Raw genomic sequence first — 18,793 nt, forward strand, 5'->3', positions numbered from 1 at the left:
GTGATGCCTCATGACTCAAAATGGCTCATTTTCATTGTGATCCTCACCCTTTTCCCTTCCTCCTTGTGTCTGTGTGTTTGTCTTTCATCTCTGCCGCCCTGCATCTGGCTGCATCGCTCGCCCTTTCCCCCCTTCTCCCACCACCGCCTTCACCCACTTTCCTTCAACTCCATGCTGGCTTGCTTTCCCAGGGTGCCATTCGCACCAACCTTTCCCTGCATAAGTGCTTTGTGCGAGTAGAGGATGAGTTTGGGTCCTTTTGGACTGTTGACGACAAGGAGTTTAAAAGCGGCCAACACGTTCAGCACAGCCGCCCTCGGAAATGCGCCCCCGATGAGAACTTTGAGGAGCTGCTTGTACAGTAAGCACCCCCCACCCTGGTGCCTTCCCACCCTGCATGCGTTCCTTCCTCTTTCTCAATATTGCTATCATGCTTTTTGTGTTGAGCTCATCAGCCATCGTGCTTTCACAAGCCCTCATCTTTCTTCCCATGAAAAGCTAAATGTTTAAAAGCAGTAGTGTGGCATTGTAAAGTGAGAACTATAGCCTTAATATCCACATTACTACATCAGTAAATGTGTTTAGTTTAAAGTGCATCGATTTCTCTTTATGAAACAAGATCTTGTATGCTAGGTGAGACACGAGTCTGCGGGTCATAACTTAATTTTTCTTTGTTCACAGAAGTCCGGCCCTAGTGAAGAACATTCAGACCAGCCTGGGCTATGGTCCAACTCTCTCTGCTGCCTTCCAGGTAAAAATAATAAGTGACTTCATCTCATGCTGCTTCAAAACTTCAAAAATGGAGAGAAAGAAGTCTTCCTCTGTCTTGTCCACACAAGCTTTGTGTTTTAGGTTTCCAAGAGTGACGAGCAGCTGCAAAATCGTTGACAACCGTCTTCCATTTCACATTTTACGCTTTTTTCTTTTGTTGTGTTCTTTTTTTATATCTCCAGGCTTCAATGGCAGAAAACAACATACCTCTATACACTACTGCTTCCATTGGAAGTCCCACACTCAACTCCCTGGCCAACGCCATCCGCGAGGAGATGAATGGAGCGATGGACCATGAAAACAGCAACGGGAGTGACAGCAGCCCGGGACGCTCGCCCCTGCCAGCTATGTGAGTGACATGCACTTTTATTTTTTTATTTTTTTTACTAGCAGAACAAATCCAGGTGTGAAGAAAGTAAAACTGAAATCTAGCTGCATTGAAAAAGTCTTTGGTGTTTTTCACATTTAATTACAACAAGTGATAGTGGTTTTTTTATTCGCATTATATATGGGACAAAAACTGAAAAGGTTAGCATTTTGCTTCAGCCCCCTTTACACTGGTATCCAAAAGTAAAGTCCAGTGCAGTCCAGAGCAATACATCATCCAAAAATGGAAAGAGTGAAACACAAATACAGACTAGGTTTAGATATGGCTTAAAATTAAAATCTCTGCCTTTTTTTCATGCTAATTATACTTTTTGAAAAATATTTTCAATAATGGCTTTCATTTTAATCCTCCCTTCTATGAGTTATACAATTTAGAATTAGGGTCAGCCTATGAACATTTTTGTTAAATTACTAGAATATAATCACCTAGTGGTGCTTCTCAATCCTGCACTGCTTTTTCTCTGTATGTCACAGAAAATCCTAATAAAATACAATTAAGTTTGTATATGTAACACGGCAAAATGTGAAGTAGTCCGAGCGCATGTGAGTATTTTTGGAAGGTACTGTAGGTAAAACACTTTTATTGTCCATGCAGAGTTCTCTAAACGCGCCTGATCTGTGGCAATAGATCAGACAGAAAGCGCACCGTCAGAGTGCCAATAAATTTAAGGGAGAGGATTCGTATTAGTGGTGTGTGTCGGGTCACAACCAGCACTGTGGTGGCAGGCCTCCCAGTAGAAAAAGGAAACTCCACCTTTTCAAAGCTAGAACAGCCAGGAAGAGAAGACAGGACGCCCCCACACCCTCTGTTATTCTAACAGCAAGTTATGAACTTTGCTGACTGTCAGAGACTCAACCACGTCATCAGCCCAGTTTGTTCAAAAATTTACAAAATCTGAGAATGTAGAGTGACGAAGTGGCCTGGCCTCCAACGCAGCGCAGACGAACCTGAGCTGTGTTACATCCAGAAAAACCTCTGAAAGAAAAAAAAAACAAAAACACAAAAGACAGCTTCCAAGATTCTCTTGTAGGAAAAGCTGCGGTGGGCCTCAAAACACAGCTCCCCCATTTGCTTATTGCATAGGAGTTACTGCTAAGTTGCTTGAAGCCTAAAATAACAACCCACACGCTGCATCGTTTCCAGATGTGGGGGTGGAGGGGCGGACCACCGATGAGCAGCGCGGGTAGACTGAGGGATGAAATGTAAGAGCTCAGGGGGAAAAATTCTGCCTGAAAACAAAAAAAAGAGATAGAGAAAGGTGCAGTAACAAGCTCATGGCCAAATGGGGGAAAGTGCCATCCTTAATCACTGTGAACACAGCTCTGAGCATAGCTGTGAAACAGGAAAGGCAGAGACAGGATGGGTGTGCTGGCCTGAAGGCAGCCTGCTCTGCATCTGCCCCTCTGCTGCTATGCTATGTTTAGGCTGATACAGCCTTTAGAAGCTTACAGCCTTTATCTATGAAGAAATTAACTTTTTATTATGGATTGGGATTGGGAAAAGAATGAAAAGAAATTAAAGTGCTTGCAGAGGAAATAAATGTGGAAGGAAAATTATTTGTGTTTTTTAGAAATAACATCTGATGCTGTCAGTTGTGATACAGCAAGATTGGTTCTCATCTTCTCTGCATCAATAAGATCCAGAAACAAGCTTGGTGAAGCAACATTCAGTTTATATACTTCAACAATTTGAAACCAACTTCAAGAAAACTGTAGAAATGATGAAAACTCTGAGTTCCTGTTTTTGTGGTGTAAAGCCTTGTTGCTGAAATGTTCTATAAAATTCAATTCAAAAAGATTTTATTGATCCCATAGAAGAATTAAATAATACAAAATAAACTTGACTCGACTTGACTAAGGTAATTTGCGCCACTTTTTTTTTACCAACATTTGAAATGCTATGTGGGGTGGGAATTAGTTGAGAAAAGACACTGTGACAGCAGCGTCATGCTGTGGAAGGGTTTGTCTCTGGCAGAGACATAAAGACTGGTCAGAGATGATACACAGATGGTAGGAGCTAAATACAAGACATGTTTGAAACTTGGAAAGATGCTAGTGAATGCACTGGTTTAAAAAAAAAAACTTAGTGAGTTTTGTAGTTTTCTTGAAGTTTGTTCCAGATTTGTGGAGCATGGAAACTGAATGCTGCTTCTCCATGTTTGGTTCCGGTTCCGGGGAATGCAGAGTATTAGGCATCACTTTGTGTTAGTTTCCAGCATGAAAGTTTGCAATTGAGTGACAAAGTATTGAAAAGGTTAAGGTGTACAAATAATTTCATAAGACACAGGACGCTGTAAACAAGATCCAATAAACCGGGAAAATAATTTTCTTAATGTCTATCACTCACTTTACTTTGAACATCTCCAGTTAATCTGCATCATGTGTTTTTGTTGTGTACCTGTGGGGCCGCTTTCAAAGTGTTGCGGGTTGCACACTTCTAAACAACTGACTAAAAAAAAAGAAACAACTATCCAGAGAAAGCTAATTATGAGTAAAGTGTAGACTCAGCATGCAGTTCAATAGAATAATAATAACAATTTCATGTCTGCCCCGCAGCTAATAGTCAGACCCGAGGCTACGGCACTTGTGGAGTTACTTTGATGTGAAAATGATAGAAAAGCTGACTTTACTTTTTGCCCTCCTTTTCATAATTTAACACCAAAATATGGCAGCTCATTTGCATATGAGTGCCTCCATCACAATAGTTGCAAATCAACACAAGGCATCCTGGTGTGAAAACAAAAATTTAAAAAGATGAGAACCAAATATGGGCTTTTGTGAAGAGCGAGGTGCCAGTTGTCCCTTGTTGCTGTTGTAAATGAGCCCGGCACCTCATCCTGACACCGCTCAGCCTCCTCTGTTAGCAGCTTGGCACCGCAGGCCGCAAGCCAGTCCCCTGCAGCTGCTCATAGTATTTTTTTTTCTCTCTGCCACCGCCAGGCCTCCTCTTCCCCCTACGCTTTATTCCTGCTCTTTTTTCTGTAATGAGAAATTTGGCAGATCTCATCTCTTCAGTGTCTCTTTTTCCTAGGCGACGACAACGATAAGGTAGAGGGAGGCGGTTTGTGCTTTTTGCCTTGTTTACAAGTGACAGCGTTATTATTCTCATAAAAGCTCTGTTTCTTATCACCATGTTGTGCGGCGTACTCGTGTGCCTTTTCTTTCCCCCTCATCCTGCCTTTATTGACACACTGTTGAAAATATGCATTAATTCTGGAGTTTAAAGCATGTACGCCAGTGTCTGGTTGCTGTATTTTTGCTTGAAGTTGATTAATGATAGAAGCCTGGCTCGGGGTTGTCCTCCTGAGACCCGCCTTGCAGGTTGTGCATGTTAACGAACAGGAAGGAGGAGGTAGAAGGGGTAGGGCCAACACACAGTGCGCCGCTGATCCTCCACCACCAGGAGGCTGACAACGGCAGAGTCCTTTCGCCACCCACTCTGCTCTCATCGCGTTGTTAATCCTCCTCATTTATCAATTCGTAAGTGAATACTCTGTTGTCGCTTGCCATGGAAGTAGAAAACAAAAAGCCTGCAGCTTTTTTTGCCGGGGATTGGAATGCCTCAAAAGAAAGCTTGATATTATCATCAGTTCCAGCAGACCTCCTCCCCAGTGTCCTCCCACCTCTTTTCACAAAAGCCACACATTTGTTTTTGTTCCCCTGCCTCTTCGTCTATACAGAGAATCGATACAGGTATCACTTAGGCCCGGTGTCAGCATTATAAATACTCCCGCTTTCAAAAGCGTACACTTGTCCGGACTTAACTTTCTATTTTTTTCATGGTGTTTTTAGAATATTCTGGGCTTTTAATTTCAAACTATTATCCTTTAAGCACAATACTGGAATTGGCTTTTAGTTTTCAGAGTTTAGAACAGGGGATTTTCTAAGTGTAATTTTGGAAGATCAGCCGATACTTGCATGAGAAACCGATCTACCTCCCCAAAGATCTGAAAAAGTGTTACTTTCTGCTCCCAACTACCAGCTCATATCGGCACATGTTTGTCACATGTAATGTGACCAGCATATGTGTGAAGTCACTCTTCTAGTTAGTTGGACACTACATTTTGCGACTTTTTACACCAAACAATAGATATGGGCAAAAACCATAATGAGCAATCCAGGCTTTTTAAAGATAGACAATCAGTCAGAAAACTGCAAGCAGTGCACCCCTAACCATTTCACAGGTTTTTTTGGACAGGCTGCATTGAAATGAAATTCCGTTGTGCTGTTGCACAACGACAATGAAGGCATTCTGATTATCATCCTCTGGGCTAAATGTATATAATTTTTATAGACCCAGAACCACTGGTCTATAAAAAGACAAAACATTTTTTGACATTAAATCAGGCTAACCCTTTTCCTGTTTTATGGTAAAAGAAACAATTACCAGAATTTTTTCTATTTGCTAAATGTCAAAAATAACCCACGCCTTATCCCTGAATGCATTCACTATTTGTTGCCTGGGCTTTTTTATTTTTATTTGCTAAATGCCTGAATGGCCTTTCAGCCTAACACGTACCATTCTCAGTCCATCTAATATTGAGAATCTCTAGCAAAGATGCTGCAGTCAGCATCTTCACAAAGTATTTTGCCTTTCTGTGACACAAAGAACCCATCTCTTTCATGAAAGGTCAAATAAGGGTTGTAAAATACTAGACTATATGCAGATTCTTTAGTTTGTGGACATGGCTACATAAAAATACAAAAGTGGCCTTTATATTCATTGTTTCTGTTGGATTAGTGCGGTTCTTTATGCTAATTTCTGGTCCGGCGTATTCCCAATGAGGTGTCATACTAATGCAGCGACAAATGTGATGCACTAGTATTTCTCGTGATTGTCAAAAGCAGTGACGTTTTTCTAAGTAGTTGTAAGTAGTTCCATTCTAACCGTATCGTACCATTGTTGAATGGTAGCCGTACCAGCCCAGGAAAGGCATTTTATTTCCACTTTTACAATGGAAGTAGACAAAATAGCATAACAAATTGTCTGTGAAAAAGAAGGCATTAGTGCTTGGTTTGGTGTTAAATGTAAGTTTTGTTCAATCTGAATTTAAAGTTTTCTAGTGTTCCCAAATTAAATCAAATGGCCCTCATAAAATCAGTCAAAATACTGATGGTAAATCAAAGATAAGTTGTTATTCCAACAAGAAATCAATAAGAAAATGTATCAATTTTTGTCCTTTTACAAAACAAAGTGTTTTACTTACCTGGGAAATGTTTCTAGCAATTTCTAAACTTAATATGGCATAGTAACCATTAGAGTGTGTCAGAAACTAACCACTTTCACTACTCTCCTCCTACCTCTCCCATAGGCATCACATCAGCGTTAAGGAGGAACCACTGGACCCTGAAGACCATGACGGACCCCTCTCCCTGGTCACAACCGCCAATCACAGTCCGGACTTCGACCACCACAGAGATTACGATGATGACGTGGGCCATAACGACATGCTGTAAGGCCAGGGACGGGGTGCAAACCTTCTGGAAGACGGAAATGCTGGACTTCAGTCTCTCAAGTGTCTCTCCAAGCAGACTGACGTTTTAGTGCCATTACAAAACATAACAAGAAAGTAAAAATGTGGGAAAAATGGAGGGCAGGGGGGGTCTTTTGAGTTCAGATTGCTTTCTACCTTTTGATTTCAGTGACCTCTTAAAAAGTGAGGACAAACGTTGTTAGATGGATTGGCTTGGTACCGGGGAGGGGGCGGGGATGAAAGTGTTTGAGGTCAAACCCTCGCTGGGCAGCCATGACGGACTGCACTCAGCGGACTGCGAGAGGGTCTCTGTACTCCCCTCCTCCCACCACCACACTCTGCCACCCTATTCTCAGACACACGTGACCATAAACTGAAGAGAGAGAGATAAAGACAAGACATTTATTTACACGGTGTGTGCGTGTGTTGGCGTGCGTGTGTGTGTGTGTGTGAAGGAGAGCGAATGAGTTCATTGTCACTGCCTTCATCATGTTTAATTCCATCAAAAATGGGAGGGACCTTTTCTTTCTTTGGAGGGTGGGAGGGTCTTTTGTTGGTTTTAAGAGGAAGGGTTCTAAAATGTCAATTTATTCAATGCTGTTTCACATATTGCATCTTTATTTGTGATTATTTTTTGAAACTGATCAGACCTCATGCCCGTGCTGTGGAGATTCCGTGCGGTCGCCACTTGATGATGAATGTTTTTAATTTCCTCTCATGCTGTTCTTTAAAAAAAAGAAAAAATCTTCACACATGAAGCAGAATGGTAGATACCAAGTAGTATTTTTCTGTCATTTATTCTAGTTTCTTTCCAAACAACATAAAAAAAAAAAAAACAGAAGAAGAAAAGCTGCCCTCCTCTGCTTCTCTGTCCCTCCTGCTTGTGAAGTCCATCAGCAATGCACTACTCGTAATGAAGGCTCTCTCCATGCTTCAATGAAGTTTAATTTAAGATGCGAATTAATGACAGAGAAATCATGCAGGTTATGATTTATCCTTATGAAATTATTCTTTAAAACCGCCCCTCATGACACATTGTGCTGAGCTGCAACACAATTTTTGACCACTTACGAGATGTCTTTTTTTTTCTTTTTCTCTTCTTTTAAGCCAAATGAAAATGATGAAAATGTCAGGTGTGCACTGGCAAAGATAATGATTTAGACCAACTAATTGTGATTCCTGAACACAACCTTTGTTGTTAATCAAATGCGTCTGCTTCCCCCTGTGCATGTGTTTCACGCGGTGCTTGAAGATAAAGCCCTGTTTTCCATTGTTTTTACATATCACATGCACGACTAGTTTGGAGCGTTAATAATACGCAACCTCAGATGGAACACAAAGAGTAACGATCCCGGCGTCAGCGAACGTTTCACATTCCGCCATCTGACAGCAAATATAAAGCTGTACACTGATGACTCTGTTCAGCCCCCAGAAATGAGAATTAGTGGATTTGTGACACAGCAAAAATAAATTTTGGTTCATTTCAAGACCGCAATGAACCACTTTAAATCTTTTATTTATTCTTAGTTTTAGGTTTATTTTGCGTCACCTTTGGCTTTTTTTGTGTCGGTGTGTTTTGATATCTTGTCATGTGACTACCAAAGATAAACTACAAAGTAAATGTTGTGTGTTCCATGTAGGCATGGGCAGGTTGCTGGTTTCAACATAAACTGAGGTTTTTAAAGCAAATTATGCTTCCATCGCAACATTCAAAAGGTGTAAAGTTCTTTTAATGAAATACAGAACAAAGGTGATGTCACGCAAAAGACGAATTCAACTATTTGGACATTTTTGATGTTGTAAATATTTTACTTTTCCATTTTAAATGACAGGCAAAAAATGTATGACATTTGACATTTTTTAAGTTCCTGGATACAGTGGTAGCTTCACACCACTATATCACACACAGCATAAGAATCTCACACCAGCCCATGCCTCGTTCAATGCAATAGCAAATAAGGCCAAATATTTTCCATTCATTCTGCCAGCCTTCGGAATCAAAACGAAACGCTTCTCAAAGTGGTGTTTTCATTCTTTTTTTATTCTTATTAGTTTAATCCAAAGGGGGTTAATTCAAAGAGGAGAGCTGCGGTGACGCTTTGCAGTCCAAAAGTGAATGGGAGGAGCTGGCAGGCTTTACTACATGATGACCAAAACAGAGAAATCTATCGTCTTTGGAGCCAATTATGTGGGAACAAAAAATATTCTGGTCCATGGAAATCAATGTGAACAAATTCATGTGCTTCAGCTGGACCATACCATGATTCTCTTCTTTTATTCTTTCTTGTGTTTGTATCCTTTAAAATGATTGTATAGCACTCTCACCTTTTTGGACTTTGTTTTGGATTTTTTTGTTCAAGACTTTATGATTGTGTTTAGTTTTTGTCAACTTACTGCTTTTTATATTAAAAAAACACTCCTGTCAACTAATAAGCTGGGTACAAGGTACTTTTATGGCAGTTATTGCTTTTTGTCCTCATTAACTGAAAAAAAACTAAAGAAGGTTGATCTGTGGTTTTCCAGAAGACATATTTAATATCCAGGCAGCTGTGGGACGACCGGGTCGCTTCCAGCCGGGCTGGGATCGTGAGAATGGGGCCGAGCTGATCCACAGAACCTCGGCCTTCGTACTCCAAGTTTGTTTGGTATTTGTAACGAGGGGGGAGGGGTAAAAGGGAAGCACTGGTAGATTAGATCACTCTCAGCATGTGTAGCTTGACATTACTAAAGATAACAGCATGAGAAAACAGTTAGGACGCATACCTCAGCTCAAACCTACAGGGAGCGATTAGGTTCGGCGAGAAAAATAAACATTTTACTCAGCCTCGCTTAGCTGTGCGGCTTGCATGTATAGAGAAATGAAGTAAACAGGACAGAAATCAGAGCTTCTTTTTCTTTGAACTTTTGTAAATCATAATTTAATGTGAAGTACATCACCCAGCTGCGTGTGGCGGTGTCTCCCCTGTCCGGTGATTTTTCCTCCTCTGGGCTCACTGGTCTGTTTTAAGGGAGCTCAAAATTCAAGTTTTGCTTTTCTCTCTCTGAGGTCACATCCGTTCGTCTGCTTTTGTATTGATACAAAAATAGAAAAAATAAACTGCTGTATGTGTCAGAATAGGAGATTGCTACAAGTGTGTTTTATGCAGTAATCCTTGGTTTACATCAAAATGAAAGGGGGAAAAAATCCCTGTGGGTGGGAATGGGCCAGATTTTGGATTTTCAAATTGTATATCATAGAAAAACAGATTTTTTTTCTCTGTCACTGACATGAGCATTTTGTACAGTTTTCCTTCCCTGTTTGTGTTGAGCTGTTTTTTATACTTCTTTTTGACGGCCCAACCACTGCCTTCTGTGGGCCATATGTTAGAGAAGGCGTGTTTCCGCTCCAAGACGGAGGTACATTGCATGACTAAACCCAGGGTCACAGAGATTGTGTGGGGAAGGCCATAACATTACTATTAAGGGTGCACTATCAATCTAACGATATTTTCTATGAAATTATTAGAAAAAAAGTGAGAAAATATGCAGTGCCAAGGTGTAAAAAATATTAACAGCTTTTGTTTTTTGTTTTTTTTCATGTTTCTTTTTTGCACCCACACCATCAAATATGTCCTCGGCCATGTCGTGTCGATTAAACAATTTTTTTTTCATTCAATTTCTCTAATCTGGTCATTGCCAGAGTCAAAATTCAAGCACAGCAGGCATGTCACAGGATTTATAAACACCCTGCTAACAGTCCATCCTCTAAATATCTCTCTCTCACATATACACACACACACACACACCCCTACTAAAAATGTCATCACTTCATCATTCATCAACATCCAACCTGCCATCATTCCGTACCCCCACATTTCTCCAGTTCTCACATCATGCTTTTGTTTCTTTTAAGAAAGGGGAGCGCAGGAGCAAGGAGAGGCGGGGTTGGGAGCACCAACCCAGGAACTGTTGTGGTGTTCTCATCCTGCAGAAGGTGTTCAGTTTTTTTTTCTTGGTTCCTTTTTTTAAAAAAAAACATTTTTTGTAGTTCGCTTTTTTTATCTTCCCCTCTCATATGTTATTTTTTTAAAACAGAGAAATATGATTATTCATCACTTCCATGAGTCTGTAAACTCATCATTCCTTGTCTGTTGGACGTAGGCCACTTTGTTGTAGTCAGTGGCAATGACTGACGTGAGCATTCTAAACATGCAATAAAATGCTGGTTGTTCAAATTATGCCTCCTGGTTTGCTTTGGTTGATTTTTAAGTCTTGTTTGAGTCTAATTAATAAGAAGAACTTTTACACTACCTTCGCATTTAATATGGCATCTCCTTTTCATTCTTAGCTGTTGCCAAACATGAAGTGTAATTTGTTATTTCAACTAAACGTTTCAACATTTAATTGAAACAAAGTTCAATGGTAAAACAATGTTTACTTAAAACAAGCAGTGTGAATACCTTAGCAGCCAGCTTTAATCTATTTGCATTTTGTCACATTTTAAGTAAGGGACCATAATATTAGGAGAAGCTGTGATATTATCTATGAATGTTATGTTAAATTACAAAAAACATTGTATCTGCTGCATTCCAACACATGAATATGTAATATTATAAAATTGGACAAATCATAGAAAAGGAGACAAAGAAGTATTTTATATGCACTTAGTAGTTTGTTGTACAATGTAGTATAAATGTGGGTTAAATTTTAGAAATTAAAATCTCCCAGGTTTGAAGTTAAAACTTAACTGAAAGATTTTATATGTCAAACAATGAGAATGTTTGACTTATAGAACACCGGAGTAATTTCTCACTTTGACCACCTTCTGAATCTCAACTGAAAAAATACTTTAATAAGCAATTGTTTAACTTGTACTGGCAGCAACTAGTCCTGTTAATTACCATATCAACTGGTTCTCAATCTTTGAACTTGAACCCAGAAGAATTAAATTTTTTCCTAAATCTTCAGACTAAGCGGACGTAGTACAATGTAGGAAATATATTTGTAGGTACTTTAAAAAGATTTTTTTTAAATAACAGACATAAGGCATATGAATTATGCCTTATGTTAATAGACTCTAACAAAAGTTCGGATCCTAAAGTCCACTCACTTCTGTTTTGTTCAAGATTTTTTCCCTTCTATGTAGATTTGTGTTTGTTGCTTCTCTAAGCCTTTTTAAAATTATAATTTTAAAAAGACAGTTTAACTATCTTTCCTGAACAGCAATTTAGGTAACTGCCTTTGATAAGCTGAAAATTGTAACTCCATCAAAATCCCAGAAATAATAGCAACACAAATTTGACATGCTGGATTTTTTATTTATTTTATTTTATTTTTTTATGACAGAGGTGTGAGGTCACGTTAGCCACTAAACAGGAGACAGAGATCAAGTCTAAACACTTTTAATCTCATGAAACAAGCAATTACAAATAGTTGCATTGATTTGTTAAAAAGCTTTTGGTGACATAAATCATTTCTTGCTTAGTTTCTTCCTGGAAAACATAAATGTCAAATGTGTTATTAAAAAAGACCTGTGAGAGGATAAGATTTAACGTAAAAGATATAAAATTCCAAGCATTTTTTCTGAGGGTAATATTTCACAGAAAACGCCGGTTCTTTTATATCCATGTAGTTTTTATGAGCGTGATCACAAACTGATCCCATCCTATAAAGCTAAAGAGAGCACAGTGGGAGGAAGTCACATGGTTGTTATTGTGTTTGTGCTTTGTGTTCAAGTTTAGACTCAGTCCCAGGTTTTACTTGCTTCAGTCTATAAGAACCAAAAAAAATTTCACACCTACCTCCAATATTTGGACCCTCCTTGCTCCATAAAGATGGCTGAAATATGGGATGAGTAATTATCATGCAATAAGTAAAAACTGACCCCATAATAAAAAAATCTGGCTTTATTGGCAGAATGTTAACACAGTAGTTTCAATTTTGCATTTAGGCCTGTATACAGACAATGACAGAAACGTTTTTTGAAATAAACACATGATTTCAGCAAATTTCTCATATACTTTCATCTTTTATTTGTCTTATTAGTTAGTACTAAGACAAATAAATTGCTGCTCTGGACACTCGTTCTAGTGTTTGGTGCCAGGATGTGGATGTTGTCATGGAGAATATTTGGCTTTTTTTTTTTTTTTTTTTTTTAGAATCAACTTGAGTTTTGCTCCTGTGTGGGAAAGGATTTTCCAGGCACAGCATCCTGTTTATGCACACATTGAGGAAAACTTTTTCTGTATACGTTTCCCCTGCCAAGATGAAACCCCATGTTGGGGTGGAGACCTGGAATTAGTGAAGATATGTGGCACTTGATAGTATGAGGGGCAGTTGGCTATGTTTTGTCTCACACACACTACTAAAGACTCATACATAAAACACTAAAATTGCACATATACACTATTAAAATATCCCAAGCGCATACAATTTTTCTTTCTCACACGCATACATAAAAGATTTAGATTGCACATATAAACTAATATTGCACTTGCATGCATTTTGTTTTCTCTCGCACACACACAAGACTAAAATTGCACTTATGCACTACTAAAATATCACACACAAACACATACACACAAAGCATACAGACATACTATTCTGAATGATAGGTCGAAAATGTATGTGTGCGTGTGAACTAACACTAGGCTGAATGAATGAATGAATGAATGAATGAATGAATGAATGAATGAATGAATGAATGAATGAATGAATGAATGAATGAATGAATGAATGAATGAATGAAGGGATGAGTCTTGTATTTGTCTGTGTGAGAGAAAAGGTGGGGGATCAGATAGTGCATGCGTTGATATCACAGTGAAGATAGTTTCAAGTTGGATATTAGATATTGGCGCTCCGCGGAGTAAGCGGCATTTAGTTCAAGGTTGATCTGATTTATGAACGCTAATTTCGGCCAGCCGTTCTCTACCGCTCCCTCCTCTAGCACTCGAAGGTTTACTATAGGCTCTAACGCTGCTTACGCGGTGTTCTGTTTATCTGTCCTATGAAGTGTCAGAAAGCTAAGTCTATCAGTCAGTGCTACGCGTCCAAAACTGCTACCGTCATGTTTACAAGCAGAAAACTATAGCGGGTTATGTTAATGTTAAATAACATTATTTGAGTGACGGGACTGAAGTGGAAGTTTAGAGGTTATGCTTAATTTACCAATGGAAACATTTATATACATGACAAAAAAAGAGGATCACTTCCCTTATCTGAATATTCAACCCGTTTAAAATGAAAAGTTATAGATGTATGCATTAATCCTTGTATTAGAATATCCTACCTATTAAAGTAGGATATTTAACAGGTACAAATAAATATTTGTATTTAAAATATTTCAAATACAAATGTGTTTGTAAGAATAAAACAGTATCAGACAGGGGAAACACGTTTTTATTGGAATTAAATTAAACACAGACAGATCACTGCAACTCTTTTTTGCTCATTGATCCGTTAAATGACAGCCTATCAAATGCACAATGTGTCCACCGAACTGCGCAGGTCATCGTGTTCCTGAAATGATAGGATATGATTAATACTAATATTGCACGGCTATTACACAGCTTCAATCGCTAACATCTATGTAGCAAAGTTCAAAAGGAGTGTAATTAAACTAAAATATTTTAAAATATAGGGAAAAAAAATTGTCCAAAAACGCCGTATTTTGTCCTGATTAACCGCCAAACAATGACTTTGCAGAGGCAAACTAAAGTCATTTATAAACTGCCTGTCATGTAAAGAAAAACATGAAGTTATTACTTCATGTTTTCAGCAGCTTAATGAAAGCCAGTTATAAAATAAATTAAATAAAGCCTACCATAATCTTCAATGAAATAAAACACATTAATCAAAACTTCCACAGGGAGGACATATTTATACGAAATCTGCTGCGTAAGCAGTATGTGACGTAGCATGCGCATTACCACAAGGTAGGATGGAATTACGGGTAGCACAGAAAAACAGAACACTGGACTAAGCTGTGTTGGCTCCGTTCCCTCCTCAAGCACTCGGAGCTCTAACACTATGATAGGAGTAATTCCTTTCCTTTTCTGTTACTACCAGCTTACCTAGAAACAGAAGTCAGAGCATCCAAACAGTTTTCACTTAAAATGTCTTAAATACATTGATCCTGCATCTTAAATTTGTTGATACATTTAAGATGCGTGTAGTAACCCTAACCTTAGAGTGAAACTGATAACGTGCGCAACAAATACAGTTCTGAAATTTCCTCTTTCCTACATATTCTACAGTCAACTCTCATCTGTATTATAATATTTGGGGGAAGGACGGGGGATGACGCACAGTAGCACTGTTTCCTTGCAGCAAGAAAGTCTTAGGTTCAATTCCTGGCTTGGGTTCTTTCTGCATGGAGTTTGGTCCTCTCTCAGGTCCTCCCACAGTCCAAAAACATGACTGTTTATTGTTAACACACTCACACCTAGATTCTCCTTAGGAATGTGTGTTCTGTGTGTGTGTGCGTGCGTGCGTGTGCGGGTGTGTGTGTGTGTGTGTGTGTGTGTGTGCTTGGTTGTTTGTCCTGTCTGTCTCTGTATTGCCCTGCGATGAACTGGCGACCTGTCCAAGGTAGGGTGACCAGACATCCTCTTTTTCCCGGACATGTCCTACTTTTCAGACCTAAAAAAATGTCCGGGGGGAATTTTAAAATCATCCGGGATTTTGGTCAACTGCCTCAAAACACATTACATAGCTTACAGTGCATTGTGATTGCATTGCCACTCTGTTTCACTACTCCATTCCAGGTTTCTTTGTATGGTAAATTAGTCACGCCCTTCTCCTCAAATCCAATCACGTTGCATTATGTGTGCGAGTGTGTGTGGGAAAAGTAAATATAGCTGAGTTGACTTGTACACCGGCCGCTAGACTAGTTCAACCTTAAGTGTGACAGGCGATAGCACATGCGTGTCCGCCGATTCTACGGCAAAAATGCCTAAACGAAAGTGTACGTTTACGGAGGAATTAAAGAAAAGATTCCTGTGCTTTCGTCAAGGTCGTGATCCCTATGAGACGGAGTGTTTGACGTGTAAGTCAGGCACTAATGTGTCTGGCAAATAAAGGTGCCAACAACCTGCAAGTGCAGTGAATTCAGCAAAGCACACGAAAGCAGCCAGAGGCGAAAGCTCTTCGGCTAAAGTTACAGACTTCTTTGTGACAAAGTCAGACAGTGCAGCTGTCACTGCAGCAGAAGGCAGCTTTGCTTTCCATACTGTTAAGCAGTATAAGGTCAGTAACGAGACACAATATTTATTTATTTATTTATTTATTTATTTATTTTTTTTTGGAGGGGGGGTTATGAAATACCCCCCCCCCCCCCCCCACCTCCCCCACACAAAAAATAAAGTGTCCTTCTTTTCAGAAACCCAAATCTGGTCAACTTAGTCCAAGGTGACCCCACCTCTCACCCATTGACAGCCAGAGATAGGCACTAGCACCCCTCCTAATCCCAACAGGAGAAGAGTGTAAGACAATGAATGGATGGATGGATGGATGGATGGATGGATGGATGGATGGATGGATGGATGGATGGATGGATGGATGGATGGATGGATGGATGGATGGATGGATGGATGGATGGATGGATGGATGGATGGATGGATGGATGGATGGATGGATGGATGGATGGATGGATGGAAACGACAGTAACTCAGCCATGAAGTGGTTGGTCATGTAAACTGACGGAGCAGGCTCAGCAGATGCTGAAGTGCATGGTGTTAAGAGGTCACCAACTTTCTGCAGTCAGACACTACAGACCTCCAAACTTCATGCTTTGGATAAGATCAAGAACAGTTTGCAGGAATTGGTTTCTTGCAAGTGATGCAAAGCGTCGGATGCAGTGGTGTAGAGCCTACCACCACTGGACTCTAGAGAAGTTGAGGCGCATCCATCTGGCAATCTGATGGAAGCGTCTGGGTTTGGGTTTCCAGGACAACGGTACTTGTGTGACTGCATTGTGCCAAGTGTATTGTTTGGAAGAGGGGGTATTATGGTGTGGAACTGTTTTTCAGGAGCTGGGCTTGGCGCATTAGTTCTAGTGAAATGAACTCTGACAATTCCATGCTCCCAATTTTTTGGGGACAGTTTGGAGCAGGCCCTTTCTTCGCCAACATGACTGTGCACCAGTACACAAAGCAAGATCCTTAAAGACATGGATGGAAGAGTCTGATGTGGGTGAAATTGGCTGGCCTGAACAGAGTCCTCACCTCAACCCGATAGAACACATTAAGGATGAATTAGAAGGGAGACTCTTGCCCAGGCCTTCTTGTCCAACTCACAAATGTGCTTCTGGAAGAATGATCAGAAATTCCCTTAAAAACACACTCCTCAACCTTGTGGACAGCCGTCCCAAAGGATGATCCAACATTAAATTGAACCATATGGATTAGGAATGGGATGTCACTTAAGCACAAGTATGACATGTTGACACCACACATTAATATTCCTAGTGTGTTTTTTTTCAGATGTTGGTAAACTGGCACAGCAAACCATCCTGCAGAAACCGAGAGTCTGTCTCAGTGTCTTCCTTCCTGGACTCACAGTGGGTTCACATCTTCAGGATGTCCTGAGACCGTCACCTTTCTGGAGCAGGGAACACATGGTCCAAATGCACTGATGACACATTAATTATTTTTTTTTAAATCGGATTTATGTTCTTATAGCATTGACATGCAAGAACAATATATATAGCTATTATTGATTTGAAGGAACTAAATGTTTTATTATGATTAATCTGATTAGCTTCTAATGCAGATGGATAAAGCTATGTCCCTTCTAATTTGTGTAGTTTTAATTTATTCAAATCTCCCATGTTTTAACATATGACAGAGTCACTAAGCTCTGAGGCTTGAAAGTGTTGGACCCATTTTATTTTTTTATTTTTAAATTCAAATTCAAAGTACTTTATTGATATCAAAGGGAAAATTATATTACACTGATGATTCTCCAACAAGATAGCTATACAGTGATAGCACAAGGTAGTAATGAACAAACATAACATTTTTTTTTTAATAGCAAGCCTAAGTTATTTCGAACTGTTTGGTTTATTGAATAATGCATGTGCTCACTTATGGATGTCTTCATTTGGAATTTTTTGTTTAGTTATTTCCTTTATCTAACCAGGTAAAACCCCACAGAGATCCAGGTTTCATTTTAAAGAGGACCTGGCTTGCAAGTTTTACATGTTTCTTCCTTTACGAATGAAGGATTTCACAATTGCTTGCTTATGGTACAAAATTCAAACTCAGGTCCCAGATAATGGTGTTTTTAAATAAATTTAAAAACAGTAAGATGTAGCTGAAATAAGTGCAGTTTGAGTTCAACAGTCTGATGGCTGAAGGGAAGAAACTGTTCCAGGAGGCTGAGCAGCACATGATGCTCCTCAGCCTCTGAACTGTCTGTGTGCTGGATGGGTGGAGTCCTTCATGATGAGGAGCGCCCTCCTCCCGCATCACAATTTGTTGAGGATCATGGTTGGAGGAAAGGCTGCTCCCCACAGTCCTCTGTGCTGCTTTAACTCTGTAGAGCTGTCCTCTCAGCAGCAGTGCAGCTGCTGTACCACATGGTGATGCTAGTGCATCACACGCTCTCCACCACAGAGTGATAGAAGCTCCTCAGGACTGAGCCCCCAAGTCCAGCTCTTCAGAGCTTCCTGAGAAAGTAGAGATGTTGGTGGACCTTCCTGACCAGATGGGAGTTGTTCTGTATGCTTTTGGTGTCTGGATTTCCTAAGTCCAGCTCCTTCCTGAGGAAGTAGAGATGCTGGTGGGAGCTTTCCGGATATGTTGGCACTCCAGGTGACTGGAGATATGCACACAGTACTAGTCCATCCAGAAGTACCTGTAGGTGGAGACCACCTTCCCAGCAAGGATCTGAAGACAGATCCTTGTCCCTTCTGAAATCCACCACCATCTCCTTGATCTTCCCATTGATGCAGAGATTATTGTCTCTGCACCACTGCACCAAGTGTTCCACCTTCTCATCACTGTTCATGATGCATCCCACTACTGCTGTGTTGTTAATCAACTCCAGTTGTTCTTGGTTGATATTAAGATCAGTCTGATGAAAAACAAATTTGTGAACTAATTCATATAGGCCTTGTCACTATATGACAGCTGGAGAGCTGCAAAGTAAAATACTTATAATAATATTGTTTTACTTATAAG

At 39.9% G+C, this 18,793-nt stretch overlaps 1 protein-coding gene across 11 annotated transcripts in view; it reads left to right on the top strand.

Annotated features, from left to right (window-relative positions):
• The window catches only part of foxp1b (forkhead box P1b), a 263,651-nt gene extending 252,805 nt beyond the window's left edge, over positions 1 to 10,846 (top strand). For 9 of the 11 annotated variants that reach the window (XM_044122248.1, XM_044122247.1, XM_044122243.1 and 6 more), the window contains 3 exons: positions 682 to 751; positions 954 to 1,120; positions 6,471 to 10,846. In XM_044122248.1, the coding sequence (XP_043978183.1) occupies positions 682 to 751; positions 954 to 1,120; positions 6,471 to 6,615 (382 nt within the window). In that variant the 3' untranslated portion in view covers positions 6,616 to 10,846. The other 2 variants (XM_044122252.1, XM_044122251.1) reach the window with 2 other exon arrangements.
• The last annotated feature ends 7,947 nt before the right edge of the window (positions 10,847 to 18,793 follow it).

Source organism: Gambusia affinis, linkage group LG07 (assembly GCF_019740435.1).
Source record: "Gambusia affinis linkage group LG07, SWU_Gaff_1.0, whole genome shotgun sequence".
Lineage (NCBI taxonomy): Eukaryota > Metazoa > Chordata > Actinopteri > Cyprinodontiformes > Poeciliidae > Gambusia > Gambusia affinis.